At 33.9% G+C, this 18980-nt stretch overlaps 1 protein-coding gene across 11 annotated transcripts in view; it reads left to right on the top strand.

Moving 5' to 3' along the window:
• The window catches only part of CSPP1 (centrosome and spindle pole associated protein 1), a 167847-nt gene that overhangs the window by 45071 nt on the left and 103796 nt on the right, over positions 1 to 18980 (top strand). For 5 of the 11 annotated variants that reach the window (XM_045075702.1, XM_045075692.1, XM_045075694.1 and 2 more), the window contains exons 4-8: positions 2718 to 2821; positions 3545 to 3568; positions 8015 to 8095; positions 9254 to 9355; positions 10896 to 11338. In XM_045075702.1, coding sequence (XP_044931637.1) covers positions 2718 to 2821; positions 3545 to 3568; positions 8015 to 8095; positions 9254 to 9355; positions 10896 to 11338 — 754 coding nt within the window. The remainder of the gene's footprint in view (positions 1 to 2717; positions 2822 to 3544; positions 3569 to 8014; positions 8096 to 9253; positions 9356 to 10895; positions 11339 to 18980) is intronic. The other 6 variants (XM_045075703.1, XM_045075693.1, XM_045075696.1 and 3 more) reach the window with 5 other exon arrangements.

The raw sequence follows: 18980 nt of genomic DNA, 5'->3' as shown, positions 1-18980 counted from the left end.
TAAACGAAATTGAACTTAGTATAAATAGTGATTTATAAATGAAAACCACATTTTAATCCTTGCAGCATTGTTTTCTTTTCCTCCTTGACACAGTAGAGTACCCATTGTGACTAGAGATAAGTAACTTTGTTTACTAGTTATTATGCTGCTTGTCTATGCAGACTGCCTAAAATCAGAAATGAAATACTAAAAATCGTGTGCTTTTTCCCTTTCTCTCATTCTTTCCTCTTATTTAAGGATTCATTCATGCATTCATTTATACATTTATTCAATAAACATTTCTTGGATATAGGTTGTATACCAGGCATTATAAAATTGAGTAAATTTTGAATAAATGAAGGCCTTACCTTCATTGACCTTATGATTTAGTTCCATGTGTGATACTCCATTCTGAAAGTGTAAATCAAAGGTATTTCTCTCTTTAGGCTTAAATGTTATATCTTTAAAAATAAGGTTTAGATTCCTATGTGATGAAAGAATGCTTTTCTAGAATGATTTAAAATTTTAAGCATACGGGATACTTTAAATTCTTTTGGGAGACAGTTGGGAGCGTGAGTGAGAGGCATCCCTAAGGAGACCTACTCTACTCACTATTATCAGGATTATGTGGGCCAGAAGTGTTTTTCAAGAGAATTCCATGATGTTCAAGGTGGAAAGTGGAATTTAGTATTCCATAAAAATCAACAGACATACATTTATATGTATACCCCTTGGGCCTTCCCCCCCTGAAATATTTCAGTGATGTAATAAAGCAGTTATATGACACTTTTATGAAAAGTCCCATCATTTAGCTGCATTGTGAGGGAGTAAGACACAAAAATGGTGATATCCATATTAGTTTATAAACTATGGTCTATTATTTAGTCTATGTTCTTTGGATTGCTAACTAATTAAGGAAAATATTTAGAAATGATAATTTTTTGAATGCTATAGTATTACATAGTAGGACTAAAAAGGAGAGGAGCTTCAAAAATCTAAATATTCATTTGTTTTCTGTGCTTCTTGAAAGTATATAATTTGATTTTAACTGCTTTATTGAGATACAATTTACATATCATAAAGTTTCCCCACTGAAATTGTACAACTCTCATTTTTTTTAGTATGTACAAGTTGTACGGCCATCACTATTGTCATCACCCCAAAATGTAATTTGATTTTTGAGCTCTATATATGGAAACAAGAAAATTAAAGTTTTTCTTTCTTTACTTTATTTATTTTTTTAAGATTTTATTTATTTATTTGACAGAGACACAGTGAGAGAGAGAACACAGGCAGGGGGAGGGAGAGAGGAAGAAGCAGGCTTCCCGCTCAGCAGGGAGCCCAATGTGGGCCTTGATCCCAGGACCCTGGGATCATGACCTGAGTCAAGGTAGACTCTTAATGATTGACCCAACCAGGTGCCCATGAAAATTTAAGTTTTTCTTAAAAAATTAACATCCTTCTATGGAGTTTCTGTTTGGGATGATGAAAAAAATCTGGAAATGGCCTTAATTTTGTGTATGTGGTGATGTTTGCACAGCATTGTGAATATATTAATGCTACTTGATTGTATGCTTAAAAGCAGTTAAAATTTAAATTTTACATTATGTATATTTTACCACAATAAAAATTAATATCCATTCATATGAAATCAGAATTAGTGGCTTAACTTTAATAAAAGTTCTTGAAAATTTAAGCCTGAGCCATGCATAGTACATAATTTTTCCTTAAACATGTTATAACAAAAATAGTCTTATAGTAAAAAAAAAAATCACATTATTAATTTTCATAGACTGGAAAACAGACCTTAAAATTGTTGTAGGTATTTATCTTTATAGAAATTTCTGTAGAATTAACTGAAATAAAAAAGGTAATCAGCTTTTCTTTAATTTTATACTGTGTGAAAAAGCCAGATGCTAAACAATGCAGAATCATTTACCTAAAGGAAGAAGAAGTAAATACACAGGAAACATGCACACACAATAATTTAAAAGTATCCGTTTATAGATGCATGAAGTTTCTGGAAGGAAATACAAGAAATGGTAATATTGGATGTTTTGGGCAGGAGAACTCGGTGACTGGATTTCATGGGTGGGAGGGATATTTCCCATATGTGTGAATATATGACCTGCCAAAACATTTTATTTATTTATTTATTTATTTTTTAAGATTTTTACTTTTTATTTATTTATTTGACACAGAGAGAGAGATCACAAGTAGGCAGAGAGGCAGACAGAGAGAAGGGGGGGGGAAGCAGACTGCCTGCTGAGCAGAGAGCCCAATGCGGGGCTCGATCCCAGGATGCTGAGATCATGACCTGAGCTGAAGGCAGAGGCTTAACCCACTGAGCCACCCAGGTGCCCCGACCTGCCAAAACATTTAAAATAAACAATTCAGGGCGCCTGGATGGCTCAGTGGGTTAAGCCGCTGCCTTCGGCTCAGGTCATGATCTCAGGGTCCTGGGATCGAGTCCTGCATCGGGCTCCCTGCTCGGCGGGGGGCCTGCTTCCCTTCCTCTCTCTCTGCCAGTCTCTCTGCCTACTTGTGATCTCTCTCTGTCAAATAAATAAATAAAATCCTTAAAAATAAATAAATAAATAAATAAACAATTCATTATCCTGATCCCAGTCTCAGAATCAAACATGACTCTGTTCTTTTCTACTGTGCTTTGGTGACAGCAGATTATGTTTTATTGATATTGGTTTGAAAATGAGCTATATTACCTGTTTTCTTTCTAGGAATTGATTATGGATTAAGTTTACCCCTTGGGGAAGATTATGAACGTAAGAAACATAAATTAAAAGAAGAATTGAGGCAGGATTACAGACGTTATCTTACTCAGGTAATATATTCTTATTAGTTAGCTGGATCTTATGCTTCAGAATTCATTTGCTGAATCTATTTTCCTAAGGTTTTAGTCAAAAATGTTAATTTTTAGGTTATCTTTGATATCTAATAGTAGGATATTATAGTGACAGTTAAGGGACATATATGACATTGGTAGAAAGTGGTGCTGAGAAGTGGTGCCACGGAATAACATATTCTTAATCTTTGCAGTGGAATAGTTTTAATTTTAAATGAAACTGTAACTTCTGGTTGTTCATGTTCTTTGTAGAATTATCATGGTTTTAAAAAAACCTGATTATGGTTCCCTACTCCTCTACTCCCCACGACCATGTATTAAAATGATACATGGGATTCTAGTTGCCACTTATTTTCCTGTCAGCTAAGCTTTTAAAAACTTCATTTAACATATTTACTTAGCTTCCAAAGTCTTTACTTTATGATTTAATCTGTTTACTTAGTGGAACCCTTGTTTTAAGTATGGTTGATTAAATTACGTAATTGCTAATGAGTTCTTACAAGTTTTGAAATGCAATTTAATTTTTAGGTTATCACATTATTTTAAACAATTATGATGTTTCTAGTCATCCCAAGATACTCTATAGTTTTTTTAATACTTTATAATGTTTGTTCCAAGTGTATAATTATTTATTCTGATTTGCACATGGAGAGAAAGAACTTTGAATACATTTTATCAATGGTTTGTTTCCTTTGACTTTAGGGTATTACACAAGCAAAAAGAAAGGTAGGGTTGCCTGCAACCTTTATATTTCTTTATTTCTTTTAGATCTAGTAGCTTGCAGTTATTTTCATTTATGAAATTGCTTTGAAGCTAAAAAGAAAAATAACTTTATCTGTGATTTTGAGACTTTTGAATGATAACATTTTGTATCCTTGCTTTTACCAAGATGGCAGTCTGTATGTTGTAATTTTTCATTGATATAATCAAGCATTCTTTTTGATTCCTGCTTTGCATTTATTTTTGTTGCTTTCTTGTGCATCTTTTGGAAAGATTTTATAGCTATTATAAGCTATATGTTTAAAACTGGCATGTTTTCAGCATGCCAGTTTTTTTTCTTCAAATTAGGCTCACATTAACGTTAATAAAATAATAGATACTCAGGATATTCTAAGATTTTTTTTTTAATTCTGTGTTGTCAAGATTTGGATTACTTAGTATTTTTGCACCCAAACCCATAGATTGTGTTTATAAATTTATATTGGAAAATAAAAATATTATACTTTTATAGAACTTTAAAAAATGAATCTCACACATTCATTCATCATTCAGCCAACACTTTTTAAGCACTTATGAAGAAGAATCTGTCGGGGGGCGCCTGGGTGGCTCAGTGGATTAAAGCCTTTGCCTTCAGCTCAGGTCATGATCCCAGGGTCCTGGGATCGAGTCTCGCATCGGGCTCTCTGCTCAGCGTGAGCCTGCTTCCTGCTTTCTCTCTGCCTGGCTCTCTGCCTACTTGTGAGTTCTACCTATCAAATAAATAAATAAATCTTAAAAAAAAATAAGAATCTGTCTTCAAGGTGTCTTTGAATCTGGTCATAGAGACAACATTCATACAGGTTAGAAACTGTAACTATTAAGAAGGCTATAATGATCAGGAAAAACCTCAAGGTGTTACTTTGTAAGACATTGTAGGATAGGTGGGGTTTGGAAATTCTAGAGGGCAAATCAAGGAGAGGAAGCTTTTCAGATGGAGAATATACAATGAAGGACTTGGATGGTAGACTTTAGCTTTGTATGAATAAGGCACATGTGATTTACCAGTCTGAATAAGTTAGAGTAGTTTCTTTTTGAGGGTAGTAAAAAATCATGATGTAGGTAGATAGGATAGAATAGATTAGATTTTTTAAAAAGGAATTTTATTTATTATTTTTATTATGTATTTATTTACTTATTTAATTTTTAAGTAGGCTCCATGCCCAACATGGAGCTTCAACTCATGACCCTGAGATTTAGAGTTGCATGCTCTATAGAATGAGCCAGCCCAGTGCTCCTAGATTAGATTTTTAATTTGATATGTGTGAAACATTATACCTCTATAAGCAGCCTGTGAAGACCTTGATAACTCTTTCAGGACTGTTAGTACTGCATATTAGAGATTCTTACTGTTTATTTTAAATTACTGCTATAGATTTTTCACTTCTGCTTCCACTAATTTTTAGTTTGTTCTTCATACTACTTTCCAGAATGATCCTGTCCCTTACCAATTTAAATACTTCAGTGTCTGCTCACAGACCTTAAGGATAAAAATGCATACTCCTTAGCATGGCATGTGAAGTCTTTCATGTTACAGCCCACCTCCCTGGCCTTGTACCTCAATATTCTCCCCATCTCCTACTGTTCCTTATTGGGTTGGGTTTTCCTCTGTTACCTTTTTCACTTGTGGATATTATATTTCCTCATAGAAGATCTTAAAAAAGAATGGTGGTAGGAGGCATAGGAAGAGATTGCCTTTATGAAAGAGAAAAAGATCAAGGAAAAGAGATATTTAAATTCAAATGGGTATGAAGGAGTTTTTGGTGTTGGGGTATCCAGAATATGGTTGTGATAGAGGAGCAGTAGTCCCTTAATATGGAAGAGCAAATTTTGGTTGACGTCTGAGAAAGTGGGCATGGAAAGGAAAACATGGAAAAAGGAAAATCCAAATAGGATTTGGGTAGGTGGCTGCAGTGGCTTTCTTGACCCTTTAGGAAGTCCTATTCTTTCTAGATTTTTTCCTGTGGCTTTCTGACTTTTTTGGATTGCATGGATATTTCAATTAAAAAAAAAAAGTCCTTAGATTTTGCCAAGAAGAAACATTAAACAACTGCCATCTTCTTTTGAGTTTTTAAAATAGAAGACACTTGACCATTTAGAAGTGCAGGGAAAACGTATTCTCAGAAGAACAATTTTTAAATTGAATTAGTAAATATATATTTATAGCCCAGAGTTTTCTCTTAAACTTCACACTTTTCCATTTGGCTACCTGTCTTAGAAATCTAATGGATATCTCATGTTGAGCATGTCCAAAAGGGAACTCTAGATTTCTATTTTTCCCACTCCCCCCATCTAACATACCATACTCTTCATTATGTTTATTATTTCTTGTCCGTTTCCTGTGCTTGAATGTAAGCTTCAGGGAGGCAGGGGTCTTTGTTTTCTTCACTGATGAATCTCAGACATATCAAACATTTTGGGGCAGTCGGCAGTCAGTATTTATTGAGTGAATGAGAATATGTCTAAAATTGAGCTTTTAAAATAACTCACTCTGCTGTCCTTATTATTATTATTTTTTTCATTTATTGGACATTCCAAACATCATTCTGGGCCTGTGTTGGGAGTGTGAATTGCCCAGCGAAGGAGTGAGGATGCTGTCTCTCTGTCTTCCCAGGGTTGGAACTCTGAATATGTTTTTTTGTACATGTGTAACTCTACAAAATGGCTAGGTTAATGGTGTACTTTTTTTTTTTATTTTTTTTATTTTTAAAGATTTTATTTATTTATTTGACAGAGAGAGATCACAGGTAGATAGAGAGGCTGGCAGAGAGAGAGAGAGAGGGAAACAGGCTCCCTGCCGAGCAGCCGAGCAGAGAGCCCGATGTGGGACTCGATCCCAGGACCCTGAGATCTTGACCTGAGCCGAAGGCAGCGGCTTAACCCACTGAGCCACCCAGGCGCCCCAATGGTGTACTTTTTAATGTAAGAGCTAAACTGACTCAGGGATCTAGTCAGGTATCCTGTTTTTTCCTTTGACAAATAAGTTTAGAGTTCTAAACAACCAGTTTTCAAATAAGCTTTTGTAGCATAACTTATTTGTAAATTCAGATTCAATGAAATCTTATATTTTTATTTTTTAAAAAGATTTATTATTTTAGAGAGAGAGAGAAAGCACTAGTGCAAAGGGCAGAGGAAGAGAGAGAAAGAATCTCCAGCTGACTCCACTGAGCGTAGATTCCAACACAGGGCTTGAGATCACAACACTGAGATCATGACCTATGGGCACTTAACCGACAGTGCCATCCAGACATCCCTCAATGAAACCTTATTAATCATTTAGTTATACTAATCACTCTGCTCCCAAATGTTTTGAATGTAGTTATATTGTATCAGTTGGTACATTATATTGTAGTTATTTGTTTACATGTTTGTTTCCTCAGCTGAACTGTAAATTTCTTACATAGAGGGGATATAGTCTTATTTTTGTCTCCTTACCACTGAAAAAAGTAACTGGAAAGTTTTAGGTAGTCAATAATTCCTTATTTAATGAATAAATAAAAGGCATGGGACTATACAGCTTAACAAGTATCAATTCATTTAATCCTCATAACCTAATGATTTAGATGGCGTTATCCCTTCCTTAAAAAATAAAGCAGTTGAGTCAGAGATGTTAAATAATTTCCAGATTATATGACTACCAAGCAGTACCAAGTTGGGGATCATATATATTTTTTAATCATCCTGTGTTTGCTTTATAGTATTCTAAAATATTTTACATTTTAATCCTCTTTGAACCTTATACCAGCTTTGGTAGGTAGGCAGAGCAGATACCATTCTCATTTTATGTAAGAAGACTGAGTCAGGGAAGTTAAGCAACTTGCTCATTGTTCTAGAACTGAGAAGTGTTGGGACTAGTCCTCGGGCCCAGGTCTTTTGACTCCTAGTCTGATGCTCTATATACTACACTGCATTATCTAAATCTTTAATGAATAAGGATGGTCATACATATACGGAAACAGTGTTCATAGTTTATATCTTTTGGCATTTGAGTGGATATCCCCTCATAAATTATCACAGGAAAATTAGTAAAAAAACATTATTGCAGCATGTATGCAGATCTTGGTGAGGAAGTTTAAATTTGCCTCAAATTTGCCAAAGACTAGTAGAGCACTGATAATGAAGAATATGTGCTTAGAAAAGAAATATAAATTGGGAAAGAGTTTTCTTTTTCCCTTGCTTTTTAATCATCTGGAATATATATGTTACAAATGAAAATTAAGACCTGATTCTCCTCTTCAGGGACTTTTTGATTGGAAGAAAGTTCTGTGTTCCAATTACTTTTGTACTTTATGTCTTCATCTCCATTTCATTCTTTTACTCTGCATAATGTATAGTTTAGAAAATAGAATGTAAAGACACATTTATGAAACATAAAGGCAATTAGGTAATATATTTTTTTAATGTGTATATATACAGAAAAATTTTCTGTCCACGAGTGAAACAGATCCATCTACCCTGGGAGTTTCTCTTCCTATTGGTGAGAGGCTATCTGCCAAGGTAGGTGGATAGGAGTAGTTATTGTGGGTAATAATTTTGTGAGGTATCAAAATAGTTAACGTACTCCTGACTGAAATGCAAGCAGAAGATTCTATCATTTCCCATTCTTGAATATATGTCTTTTTAAAGAAATCTGTGGAGTCTCTAGTTGTGCTGTTTTTAAAAGAACTTTTGAACATAACATTTATGATGATGTGATATATCTTTAATATGTGAATTAATTGAATATTTAGAATTTATGTTTTTCAGCGTTGGTTTCTGAGCTATAAAGTTCATGCTGTGTGTCACAGTTATCAGTGAGACGAGTGAATGAGAGTATACTGAGCTTTGATGTAGGGTGTGATCTGGAGCTTTTTGAATGTGTTTTCTTTCACTCTACAAATACATGTACTTACTCTTTAGAGGTGGTAGAGATAAAACACTGCATACCCCTTGTAGGGACTGAATTTCCAAGCCAGATCAGTGATCATAACATAGTACATAAGACAGACAGATATAAGTTTCAAAAGATGACCTAGGTAATCTTTAATTTCTTTTTTTTAGATTGTGCTGTTTCAGTGACAAAGGAAATATGAAGGCTTAAAAACATTTCCTAATATGTGTTTCAACAGAATATTTATATTATAGTGTCTGTGATAATTTTACCTTTTAATGTTTTTATGTAATCAACCTTCCTGATACTTGGGAAAGAAATGAATAACACTAGGTCTTTTGAGAGTGGGGTGGGGGAATAGAGGCAGCAGATGTCTCTGAAAAAGAAAGAAGGTAACCTGGTCAAATCTTGGAAACATGATAATGACAGGTCTCCTGGCAAACACAGTCATGTAGTTACTAGTGGGAAAGATTTATTTATGAATGCTTTTAGTTGAAGCAGCTCCCTTCTGTTAAAGATCTTCTCTATTAACCTGGACCTAAATGCGTAGTAATGCTTATTTTAATGTGGCAAGTAAGCATTGGAGAATTGGGGAATTGCATTGATTGTTTCAGACCTCTTCCTGCCTCTCTTGTGTCTTGCAACTACTTCTATCCTTGAAATTATTAATAAAGCTTGATTCTGGGTAAGATCTCTTATTTTGTATGAGTTTGTTTGAACATAAAGGTACTTTTTTAAAGGTACTTTGAGGAGTTTTAACATTACCTTTTGGTTTTTATTTTAAGGAAAGGTTGAAACTTGAACGCAAAAAAGAATACAATCAATTTCTCAGGGGTAAAGAAGAATCTACTGACAAGTTCAGACAGGTAGAAAAGAGTAGTACTGAGGTAGGTTTTGATTTTAAAGTAAATCTTTAACACCGGAGGTTGAACATTTTGTACTTACTTGAAAATATATATATTTTTAAAGATTTTATTTATTTATTTGACAGAGATCACAAGTAGGCAGAGAGGCAGTCAGAGAGGGAGAGAGGAGGAAGCAGGCTAGCCGCTGAGCAGAGAGCCTCATGCGGGGCTCGATCCCAGGACGCTGAGATCATGGCCTGAGTTGAAGGCAGAGGCTTTAACCCACTGAGCCACCCAGGGGCCCCGAAAATATTTTTATATGTTGGAAATTTCACTTGTTTTTTATGTAAATATTTTAAAGATTAAGTCAAATTGAACTAAACACAGGGCATTTTAATATTTTAGTTTTATTAATGGTTTTATTGCTTATTGAAGAACTTACCCTACTTTTTAACTTCATGGGGGTGATTTAATTTTTGAGATTGGCTTTAAGTGATGTTTAGTTTTTACTTTTTATTTAAAAAAAATTTTTTTTTTAGAGAGTACCAGCAGGCAGGGGAGGGGGCCAGGGAAGGGGGAGAGGGAGAGTGAGAATCTTAGGCAGACTCCATGCTCAACATGGATGGAGCCTGGCACGGAGTTCTAATGACCCTGAGATCTTGACCTGAATCAAAATCGAGAGTTGGACATTAAGGTACTGAGCCACCCAGGTGCCCCTAATTTTTACTTTTTTTTTTTTTTTTAAAGATTATGTTTATTTATTTGACAGAGATCACAGGTAGGCAGAGAGGCAGGCAGAGAGAGAGGAGGAAGCAGGCTCCCTGCCGAGCAGAGAGCCTGATGTGGGGCTCCATCCCAGGACCCTGGGATCATGACCTGAGCCGAAGGCAGAGGCTTTAACCCACTGAGCCACCCAGGGGCCCCCCTAATTTTTACTTCTAAGTGATTTTTAAATGCTGACAATTTCTAGTTATATGTTTTTTTCCAAATTTAAGAATGGTTGATATTAATAGGGCCAAAAATTGACCACTTCTGTATTGTTTGTATTAAGAATTTAATTTGAAATATTTTGAAGCAGTATTACCTGCAAAAAAATATGTATCTTTTGGGATAGGAATTTGCATTTAGTTTATCCTTTTTGTAGCCACTTACCCATATCATTGTTGCTTGTTATATTTTATTTATTAGGTTTTGAAGGATAACATTTCCTTGAAGTTTTTTTCTAAAGATAGCTATTTCTTTTGGGTGATTAGGCCCTGGAGTTCAGATGAGAAATAGACTAAGCATCATATAAGGATGTAATATAAGAAATAGCATTGCAGGGATGCCTGGGTGGCTCATTTGGTTAAGCCGCTGCCTTCGGCTCAGTTCATGATCCCAGGACCCTGGGATCGAGTGCTGCATCGGGCTCCTTGCTCATCAGGGAGCCTGCTTCTCTCTGCCTCTGCCTGCCACTCTGCCTGCTCATGCATTCTCTCTCTCTCTCTGACAAATAAATAAATAAAATCTTAAAAAAAAAAAAAAAGAAAAGAAATAGCATTGCATTAATATCTGTTTTTTGTTTTCTTTTTTAATTGACCAGCACAAGAATCAAAGAAATAAAAAACCTATTAGTCAGGTTAAGCCTGATTTACCCTCACAAATACAAACATCTTATGAAAATTCAGAGGGTCCTAGAAGAAATGTCTTATTAACTCCTTCGGAGGCATATGAAGAGCTTCTAAACCAAAGAAGACTAGAGGAGGACAGATACCGACAACTAGATGATGAAATTGAATTAAGGAATAGAAGACTCATTAAAAAAACTAATGAAGACGTGGACATTTCCAATAAAAAACCTCAAAGGTTTGCCAACAAAGGTGACATTCCAGATAGAAGATTTCACAGGTTTAATGAGGATCGTGTTTTTGATAGACAGTATTATAGACCTGATCAAGATCCTGAAGTAAGTGAAGAAATGGACGAGAGGTTTAGATATGAAAGTGATTTTGATAGAAGACTTTTGAGAGTGTATACAAATGACAGGTATTTACAACTTCATTTTTATTTCTTTGCTTAGTATTAATGTTACTTTCTATGATTATGTTATGGAGAAGCAGTTTCATTTATCTGCATAATTGGTTAATTCTAAGATGCTGTCAATTTGAAGTTACAGGATTATTTTCTATGTGCCACTGAAAGAACAAATAGAACCCCCCCCCCCAAGGTGGGGGAAAAAGGGACCCTGTAATAAAGCTGGGACACTGAAAGGCTACAACCTTCATGTAAAATTAAATGGGGAATAAATTTTTTCACAGAAGGGGATAGAAAAGAAGCGTCCATGTTTCAACTTTGGCACTGAATGGAGGGATTAAAGAACAAAACAAAACCCCTCTCTGATGTTATGAACTGTAAGTCAGTACTGATTCAGGTTTGCAGTCTGAATTCATGTTGCCAGTATTGTTTGATAAACCTTGAGGCAAGAATTCAGGGTTGTTTCAGATTCCTATTGCCCTATGTGAATGACAGGAGAAACAAGAACTCTTTGTAATAACTTGAAAAACTTTAAAACCAGGTTGATGGCAATCCCAGTTACAGATGTTAAAATGTAGATTAAAAGGACAATTTAAAAGAGATGAAATATAGTTTGTTCCTTTAATGTTCCTGTGCTCTCAGTACTTCTATCAATATTCTTCACTCTTTTTAAGTCACTTATTAAACACTTACTTAAATGAAATGGTATCAGATTTTTACTATCAGATTTTCAGATGCCTTTCAGTTCTTTGGAATGATTTTTTGGGGGCCACTACTTATAATTTCTTAACCTGCTACAGTAGGATTTTGTTTTATTAAGTCACTTATCTTAATACTTAAAATTTGCTCTATTTTCATAAACTTTTGGAGATAGAAATATGGCAGGGTTCCGTATTTGTCAGTACATGTTAACTTGAAAGGGTGAAATCTAAATTTTAAAGAGTTTATGGGACCTGTTTTCTTAGTCCAAGTAGGTTACCATTTAAATATTTTAGAACATTTCTGAGATATAATGTTGTGCATTGAGCATTCTAGTTATTAATAATAATACAGAACCTTTACACTTCGTTGTCTTCTGTTCTTTATTCTGTAGCTATTACGGCCTGGTCACCCAGTCTTTTTAGTAGTAAGTGATGTGAGTGATAGACTATAATTTTGCAATGCTACTTCTCATTTCTATCTGATTTGAATCTAATTGTACTTCAGAAAACAGTCTAAATCCTACAGTGTTTTATATTTGAAAATGTTTATACCCGAAGGTAGTTAAAGCCTGCCTAAACTAAAAGAGCTCTCAATTGGGGAACTGCAGGTAGTCTTGCACTCGTGGTTTTGCCTTCTTTGTACATGAAAACATTTTTTTTCTTTATGGTGTCTGTTTATCTTTAAAATGTAATGTAATGCTATCTTTTAAGTTTGGAATTTCAAGAAACTTATTATGATTGCTTTTAAAATATGTTTAATCTATTATTTTTATAATTATATTCTGCAATAATTTTATACTGGAACAAATGAATTTCAGCCTAATTATCTGAGAACTATCTTTTATATATATATATATATATATATTCCACAGTCAAAAGGACCTCTTTTTATATAATCTTCTCCAGGTAGTATTTTAAGAATAGATTAAACATGAGAATGAGTGAGAATAATTCCCGTTACATGTTTTACAATGTTTAGAAATATTCTTCAAATTTAAATCATTATTATGTAATACTTCCATTTTGTTAATGCGTAAACTTACACATATATCTCTAAGGTATGAGGTTACAATTGAATTTCTCTATTGCAGATTTGTAGATTACTTAATTCCAGCAAAAAAAAACAAACAAACCCAAATTCACTTCTGTAATTAAGTAGTTTTTATTTAGGAGGCAGAGTAATAGATCGGAAAAATGACTTTACTTATTAGTAAAATTTTTGAAACTACAGAAATGTGTAACTGCATTTGGCCTCTTGCTTTAACCATTTATTCTTTAAAAATATTTTTAAAGTATAGTTGATATGCAGTGTTATATTAGTTTTAGGTGCACACATAGGGATTCGTCAGTTTTATACGTTATGAGGTGTTCACCACAATATATATAGTTACCATCTCTAACCATACAACATTATAATAATACTGTCTGCATTCCCTGTGTTGTATTTTTCATCTCTGTGACTTACTTACTTTTTACTACAGGTTTATATCTCTTAATCCCTGTCACCTATTTAGCCCTTTCCATCCATGCCCCTACCCTTTGGCAACAAGAGTGCTGTCTGTACTTATGAGTCTGTTTCTGTTTTTTGTTGTTTGTTTGCTCATTTGTTTTATTTTTTAGATTCACATATGAGTGAAATCATATGATATTTTTCTTTCCCTGACTGACTTATTTTCACTTGGCATAGTACCCTCTAGGTCTATCCATGTTGTTGGTAATGGCAAGATCTCATTCTTTTTTATGGCTAATACTTCACTTTATATCTATACCACATCTACTTTTATCCATTCATTTATGGATGGACACTTGGGTTGCTTGACTGTTTTAAGTTATGTTGCATTAAACATTGAGGTGCAGGTATCTTTTCAAATTAGGGTTTTCATTTACTTTGATTAAATACCCAGTAGTGGAATTACTGGATCAAATAGTGTATCTATTTTTATTATTTTGAGCCATCTCCATACTGTTTTCTATAGTGGCGGCACCAGTTTACATTCCCACTACATTGTACGGTAATCCCTTTTCTCCACATCCTAACTAGCACTTACTACTACTTGTCTTTTTGATACTAGCCATTCTCAGTGGTGTGATGTGATATCTATCTCATTGTGGTTTTTATTTGCATTTCCTTGATGGTTAGTGATATTGAGCATCTTTTCATGTGTCTTTTGGCCATTTGTATGTCTCTTTCAAAAAACTGACTACTCAGGTCCTCTACTTGTTTCCTAATCAGATTATCTGCTTTTGGGTTTGAATTGTATGAGTTTTTCATATGTTTTGGAAAGTAACCCCTTGTAAGATGAATCATTTGCAGATATTTCCAATAGGTTGCTTTTTATTTTGTTGATACAGGTTTCCTTTTTGTACAAAAGGATTTTATTTTGGTGTGGTCCTGGTAGTTTTTGTTTGTTTGTTTTTGCTTTTGTTTCCCTTACCTTAGGAGACATACCCATAAATTTGTTGCTAACGCTAATGTCCAAGAGACTGCTGTGTTTTCCTCTTAGAAGTTTTATGGTTTCAGGTCTCGTGTATAGGTCTTCAGTCCATTTTGAGTTTATTTTTGTGTATGTTGTAAGAAAGTGGTTCAGTTTTTTTTTTTTTTTTCCCGGTTTTCCCAGCACCATTTATAGAAGAAATGTTTTTCCCCCATTGTAGATTCTTGCCTCCTTTGTTATAGATTGACCTGAGTTGAAGGCAGATGCTTAACCAGCTGAGCCAACCAGTATATTAATTTTCATTACTGATCTCATTTATTAGTTCTTGTAGTTTTTTTGTAGAATCTTACAACTTATGCATATAGTTTCGTGTCATCTGCAAAGAGTGAAAGTTTTATTTCTTCCTTACCAGTTTGGATACTTTTTACTTCTTTTTCTTGTGTGATTGCTATGATTTGTACTTCCAGTGCAGTGTTGAACAAAAGTACCACGGGTGGACATCCTTCTCTTATTCCTGATCTTAGAGGAAAAGCTCTCAGTTTTTCCACATGGAGTATGGTGTTAAGTGTATGTTTTTCATATATGGCCTTTATTAGATGAGGTCTGTTCCCTTTGAACCTACTTTAAGAGTTTTATCATAAGTGGATGTTGTATTTTGTGACATGCTTTTTCTGAATCTGTGGAGGTGATCATATGCTCTCATCCTTCATTTTGTTAATGTGTTGTATCACGTTGATTGTTTTGCATCTGTTGAACCATCCTTGCATTCCTAGACTAAATCCCAATTGATTGTAATGAATGATTCTTAATGTATTGTTGAATTTGGTTTTCTAATATTTTGTTGAGAATTTTTGCATCTATGTTCATTAGGTGTTTTGGCCTGTAGGTTCGTGGGTAATTTTTTTTTCTTTTTTCTTTTTTGTAGTGTCTTTGTTAGTTTTGATTATCAGGGTAATCCTGGCCTCAATGAGAGAATTTGGAGCTTTTCCTTCCTCTTCTATTTTTTGGGAATAATTTGAGAAGGATGGGTGTTAACTCTTCCTTAAATATTTGCTAGAATTCACCTGGAAAGTTATCTTCTCTGGGACTTTTGTTTGCTGGAAGTTTTTTTTAATTGCAGTTCAATTTCGTTATTAGTAATCAGTCTGTTAAGATTTTCTGTGTCTTTCTGATTCAGTTTTGAAAGATTATATGATTCTTTTTATTTTTTTATTTTTTTAAAGGTTTTATTTATTTATTTGACAGATAGAGACCAGAAGTGGGCAGAGAGGCAGGCAGGGAGAGAGAGGGGGAAGCAGGCTTCTGCGAGCAGAGAGCCTGATGTGGAGCTTGATCCCAGGACCCTGAGATCATGACCTGAGCTGAAGGCAAAGGCTTTAACCCATTGAGCCACCCAGGTGCCCTGAAAGATTATATGATTCTGGGAATTTTTTCATCTCTTCTAGGTTTTCCCAATTTGTTGGCCTATAATTTTTCATAGTAGTCTCTTAAAATCCTCTGTGTGTTTTTGGTGTCAGTTGTTACTTCTCTTTCATTTCTGAATTTATGTAAGTCCTTTTTCTTTTTTTCTTGATGAGTCTGGCCAAAGGTTTATTAATTTTGTTTTGTTTATTGATCCTTTCTATTGTTTTTTTTTCTCCATTTTATTTATTTCTGTTCTGATCTTATATTTTTCTTTTTACAGACTTTGGGTTTCATTTGTTATTTTTCTAGTTCCTTTAGGTATAAGATTAGTTTGTTGGAGGTTTTTTCTTGTTTCTAGAGGTAGGCCTGTGAAATGCTCTTAGGACTTTCACTGTGTCCCAAAGATTTTGGACTGTTGTGTTCGCCATTTCATATTTCTCCATGTGTTTTAGATTTTCTCTCATTTCTTCATTGACCCATTGCTTGGTAGAATATTTTTTAGCCTCCACATTTTTTGTGTTTCTTTACTTGCTTTCTCTCTCTGTCTTTTTCTTTTTTCCCCTTATAATTTGTTTCTAGTTTCATACTTATGGCTGGAAAAGATGTTTGATAGGATTTTAGGCTTCTTAAATTCATTCTGATTTATTTCGTGGCTTAACATATGATCTATCCTGTGGAATGTTTCATGTGCACTTGAAAAGAATGTGTATTCTGCTGTGTTTGGATGGACTGTTCTTTATACATCTGATGTAATGTGTCATTCAAAGCCACTGTTTTCTTAGTGATTTTCTGTCTGGATGATACCCACTGATGTAAGTGGGGTGTTAAATTCCTCTACTATTATTATATAACTGTCAGTTTCTCACTTTATGTTTCTTAATATTTGCATTATGAACTTAGGTGATCCTATGTTGGCTGCATAGATATTTACAATTGTTAATCTCCTTTCAATGGATTAATCCCTTTATCATTATGTAATGTTCTTCCTTGTTTTTTGTCTAAGCATTTATTCATGATATAATGTAATATTAACCTGAAGTTCTTGACAAAAAATAATTATAACTGGTTATGAGAAGTACAAAATTAATTTTCCTTCATTTTTGTAAGTTTCTCTTTTTCTCTTTTTTTCTTCTAAAAGTCAGCATGTGATAAATTCCAGTTTTAATTTTTTTTTTTTAAAGATTTTATTTATTTATTTATTTGACAGAGAGAAATCACAAGTAGATGGAGAGGCAGGCAGAGAGAGAGAGAGGGAAGCAGGCTCTCCGCTGAGCAGAGAGCCCGATGTGGGACTCGATCCCAGGACTCTGAGATCATGACTCGAGCCGAAGGCAGCGGCTTAACCCACTGAGCCACCCAGGCGCCCCTCCAGTTTTAATTTTAAAACAATTTTTGAGTTTTATATTTTTGGTTTCACTTTTTTTTTAATTACCGCATAAATAATTTCAAGTATGATAATGTATTTATTAATGAACTGTTTTACCCACTTTAGATATGGGAAAGCTAAAGCCCAGGAATGAGGTTACACTTCTGAACTATCATTAATCATTGGCCAGTGTTTTTAAATAATTAACAAGGTAGTTAGCATTTTGCTTGACACTTGCATTCTTTGTCTATGCGTGTGTGTTTATTTATGTGTTATTTATTTATAAATATTTACAATTTGACTAAAATTTATGTTTGAGGAACTTTAGAAATTGAAGGTAGTGGTGTATTTCGTAGTACTTTGAAGTTTGTGGGCTCTACTTAAATGTGGTCATCCTAGTCTTTATTAGTTTTTAACTTGAACTGGATAAGTTAATATATCACGTTATTGTGTTTACTTTATAACCAATGTTAATGAGTAAAAGAAACTTTTAGCTTTAAAAACATGCTTTTTTAAAGTTTTTATGTGATTAATGCAGTTAGCACTTTCATTATATTTAACTGTTGATATTTGTTAGCTTGTAATCTTAGTAGTTATTTAATAAAATTCTGAAATAACATTCCATCTGAAATTAGAATCTGTATGTTTCACATAGATGAGTACGTGCTTACTTACTGTGGGACATTCTAAGAAATGTGCATGCTTAATTGTAAAATGTAAATGAGGAGAAATGGTTCATTAAAACTTGAGTTATTTAATACTTTTTTTCCTAATACATATTAATTTTCATTTGTTTCTGGAAGGGCCTCTAATACTAACTTTTTTCTCCATTTTAAAGATGTCCTTGATATTAGAAAAACACTGTTACTGAATTAAAGCAAATAAAATTTTGAAATAACCGAAAACAGGAAAATGGTAACCCACAGTTAACAGCTCAGTATTTTTCTTTTAACATTTAGGAGAGTACCTATAATAGCAGAATTCATTCACATTAGAGAAGTTCTTGGTATGAAAACAAGATGATGTAGCCATTTTATGAATTAGATGATTTTTTTTAAGTAAGGAGAAATTTGTTTCTTCTTTGCTTTGAGCTGTATGAGTCTAGGACCAATAGATGGTAAATATTTTATTTTTACAGTGTGTTATTCTTGATAGCATAAAACATTGCAAATTTATTCCTAAAGTAGTTTGATTCGGTGGTTTGTTAAGGAAAAAAGTAAGTTATTCATTATCACATAGGAGTTGTTCATTTATATTTAAATTAGCTGGAATAAAACTTATGCTGTTAGAGAATTTGCTTTGCTTCTGTAAGAGTAATTATTTTTTGGAAGGTAGACACATGTGTTAATTTTTAGAGTAAACTTGGCCTCTAGCCTATACCTGGTTTCCTTGGGCATTGAGGTTTGAACCTAATTAAAGTTATTGACCCATGTCTTCAGGAAGTAGAGAGAGAGAAAAAGCTTTTTCCATTTAGCATACCTGTTAAACTTTTTCTTTTGATAGGATGATGGAAACCACTTACAATTATTTTATTATTTCAGTTAAATCTGATTTGGTTTGTCAAAGAAAGCAAATTCTTATTTGAGGTTGTCTCTGACAAAATCAGTGGATTGAGGTGCGGTAAACCAATCTATGGATTTAAAGCCATAGAATATTTAGAGACATTGGTTCTGGGTCTCAGGGATAGTTTTAATTAATCTGGTACTGGCTTTAAAGGTATAACTAAACAGAAAGGACTTCTCAGGAAC

Source organism: Mustela putorius, unplaced genomic scaffold (genome assembly GCF_011764305.1).
Source record: "Mustela putorius furo isolate JIRA1106 unplaced genomic scaffold, ASM1176430v1.1 tig00000151_pilon_pilon_pilon, whole genome shotgun sequence".
NCBI lineage: Eukaryota > Metazoa > Chordata > Mammalia > Carnivora > Mustelidae > Mustela > Mustela putorius.
The sequence above is the reverse complement of the archived record's forward strand: the minus strand, read 5'-3'. Positions and strand labels throughout refer to the sequence as shown.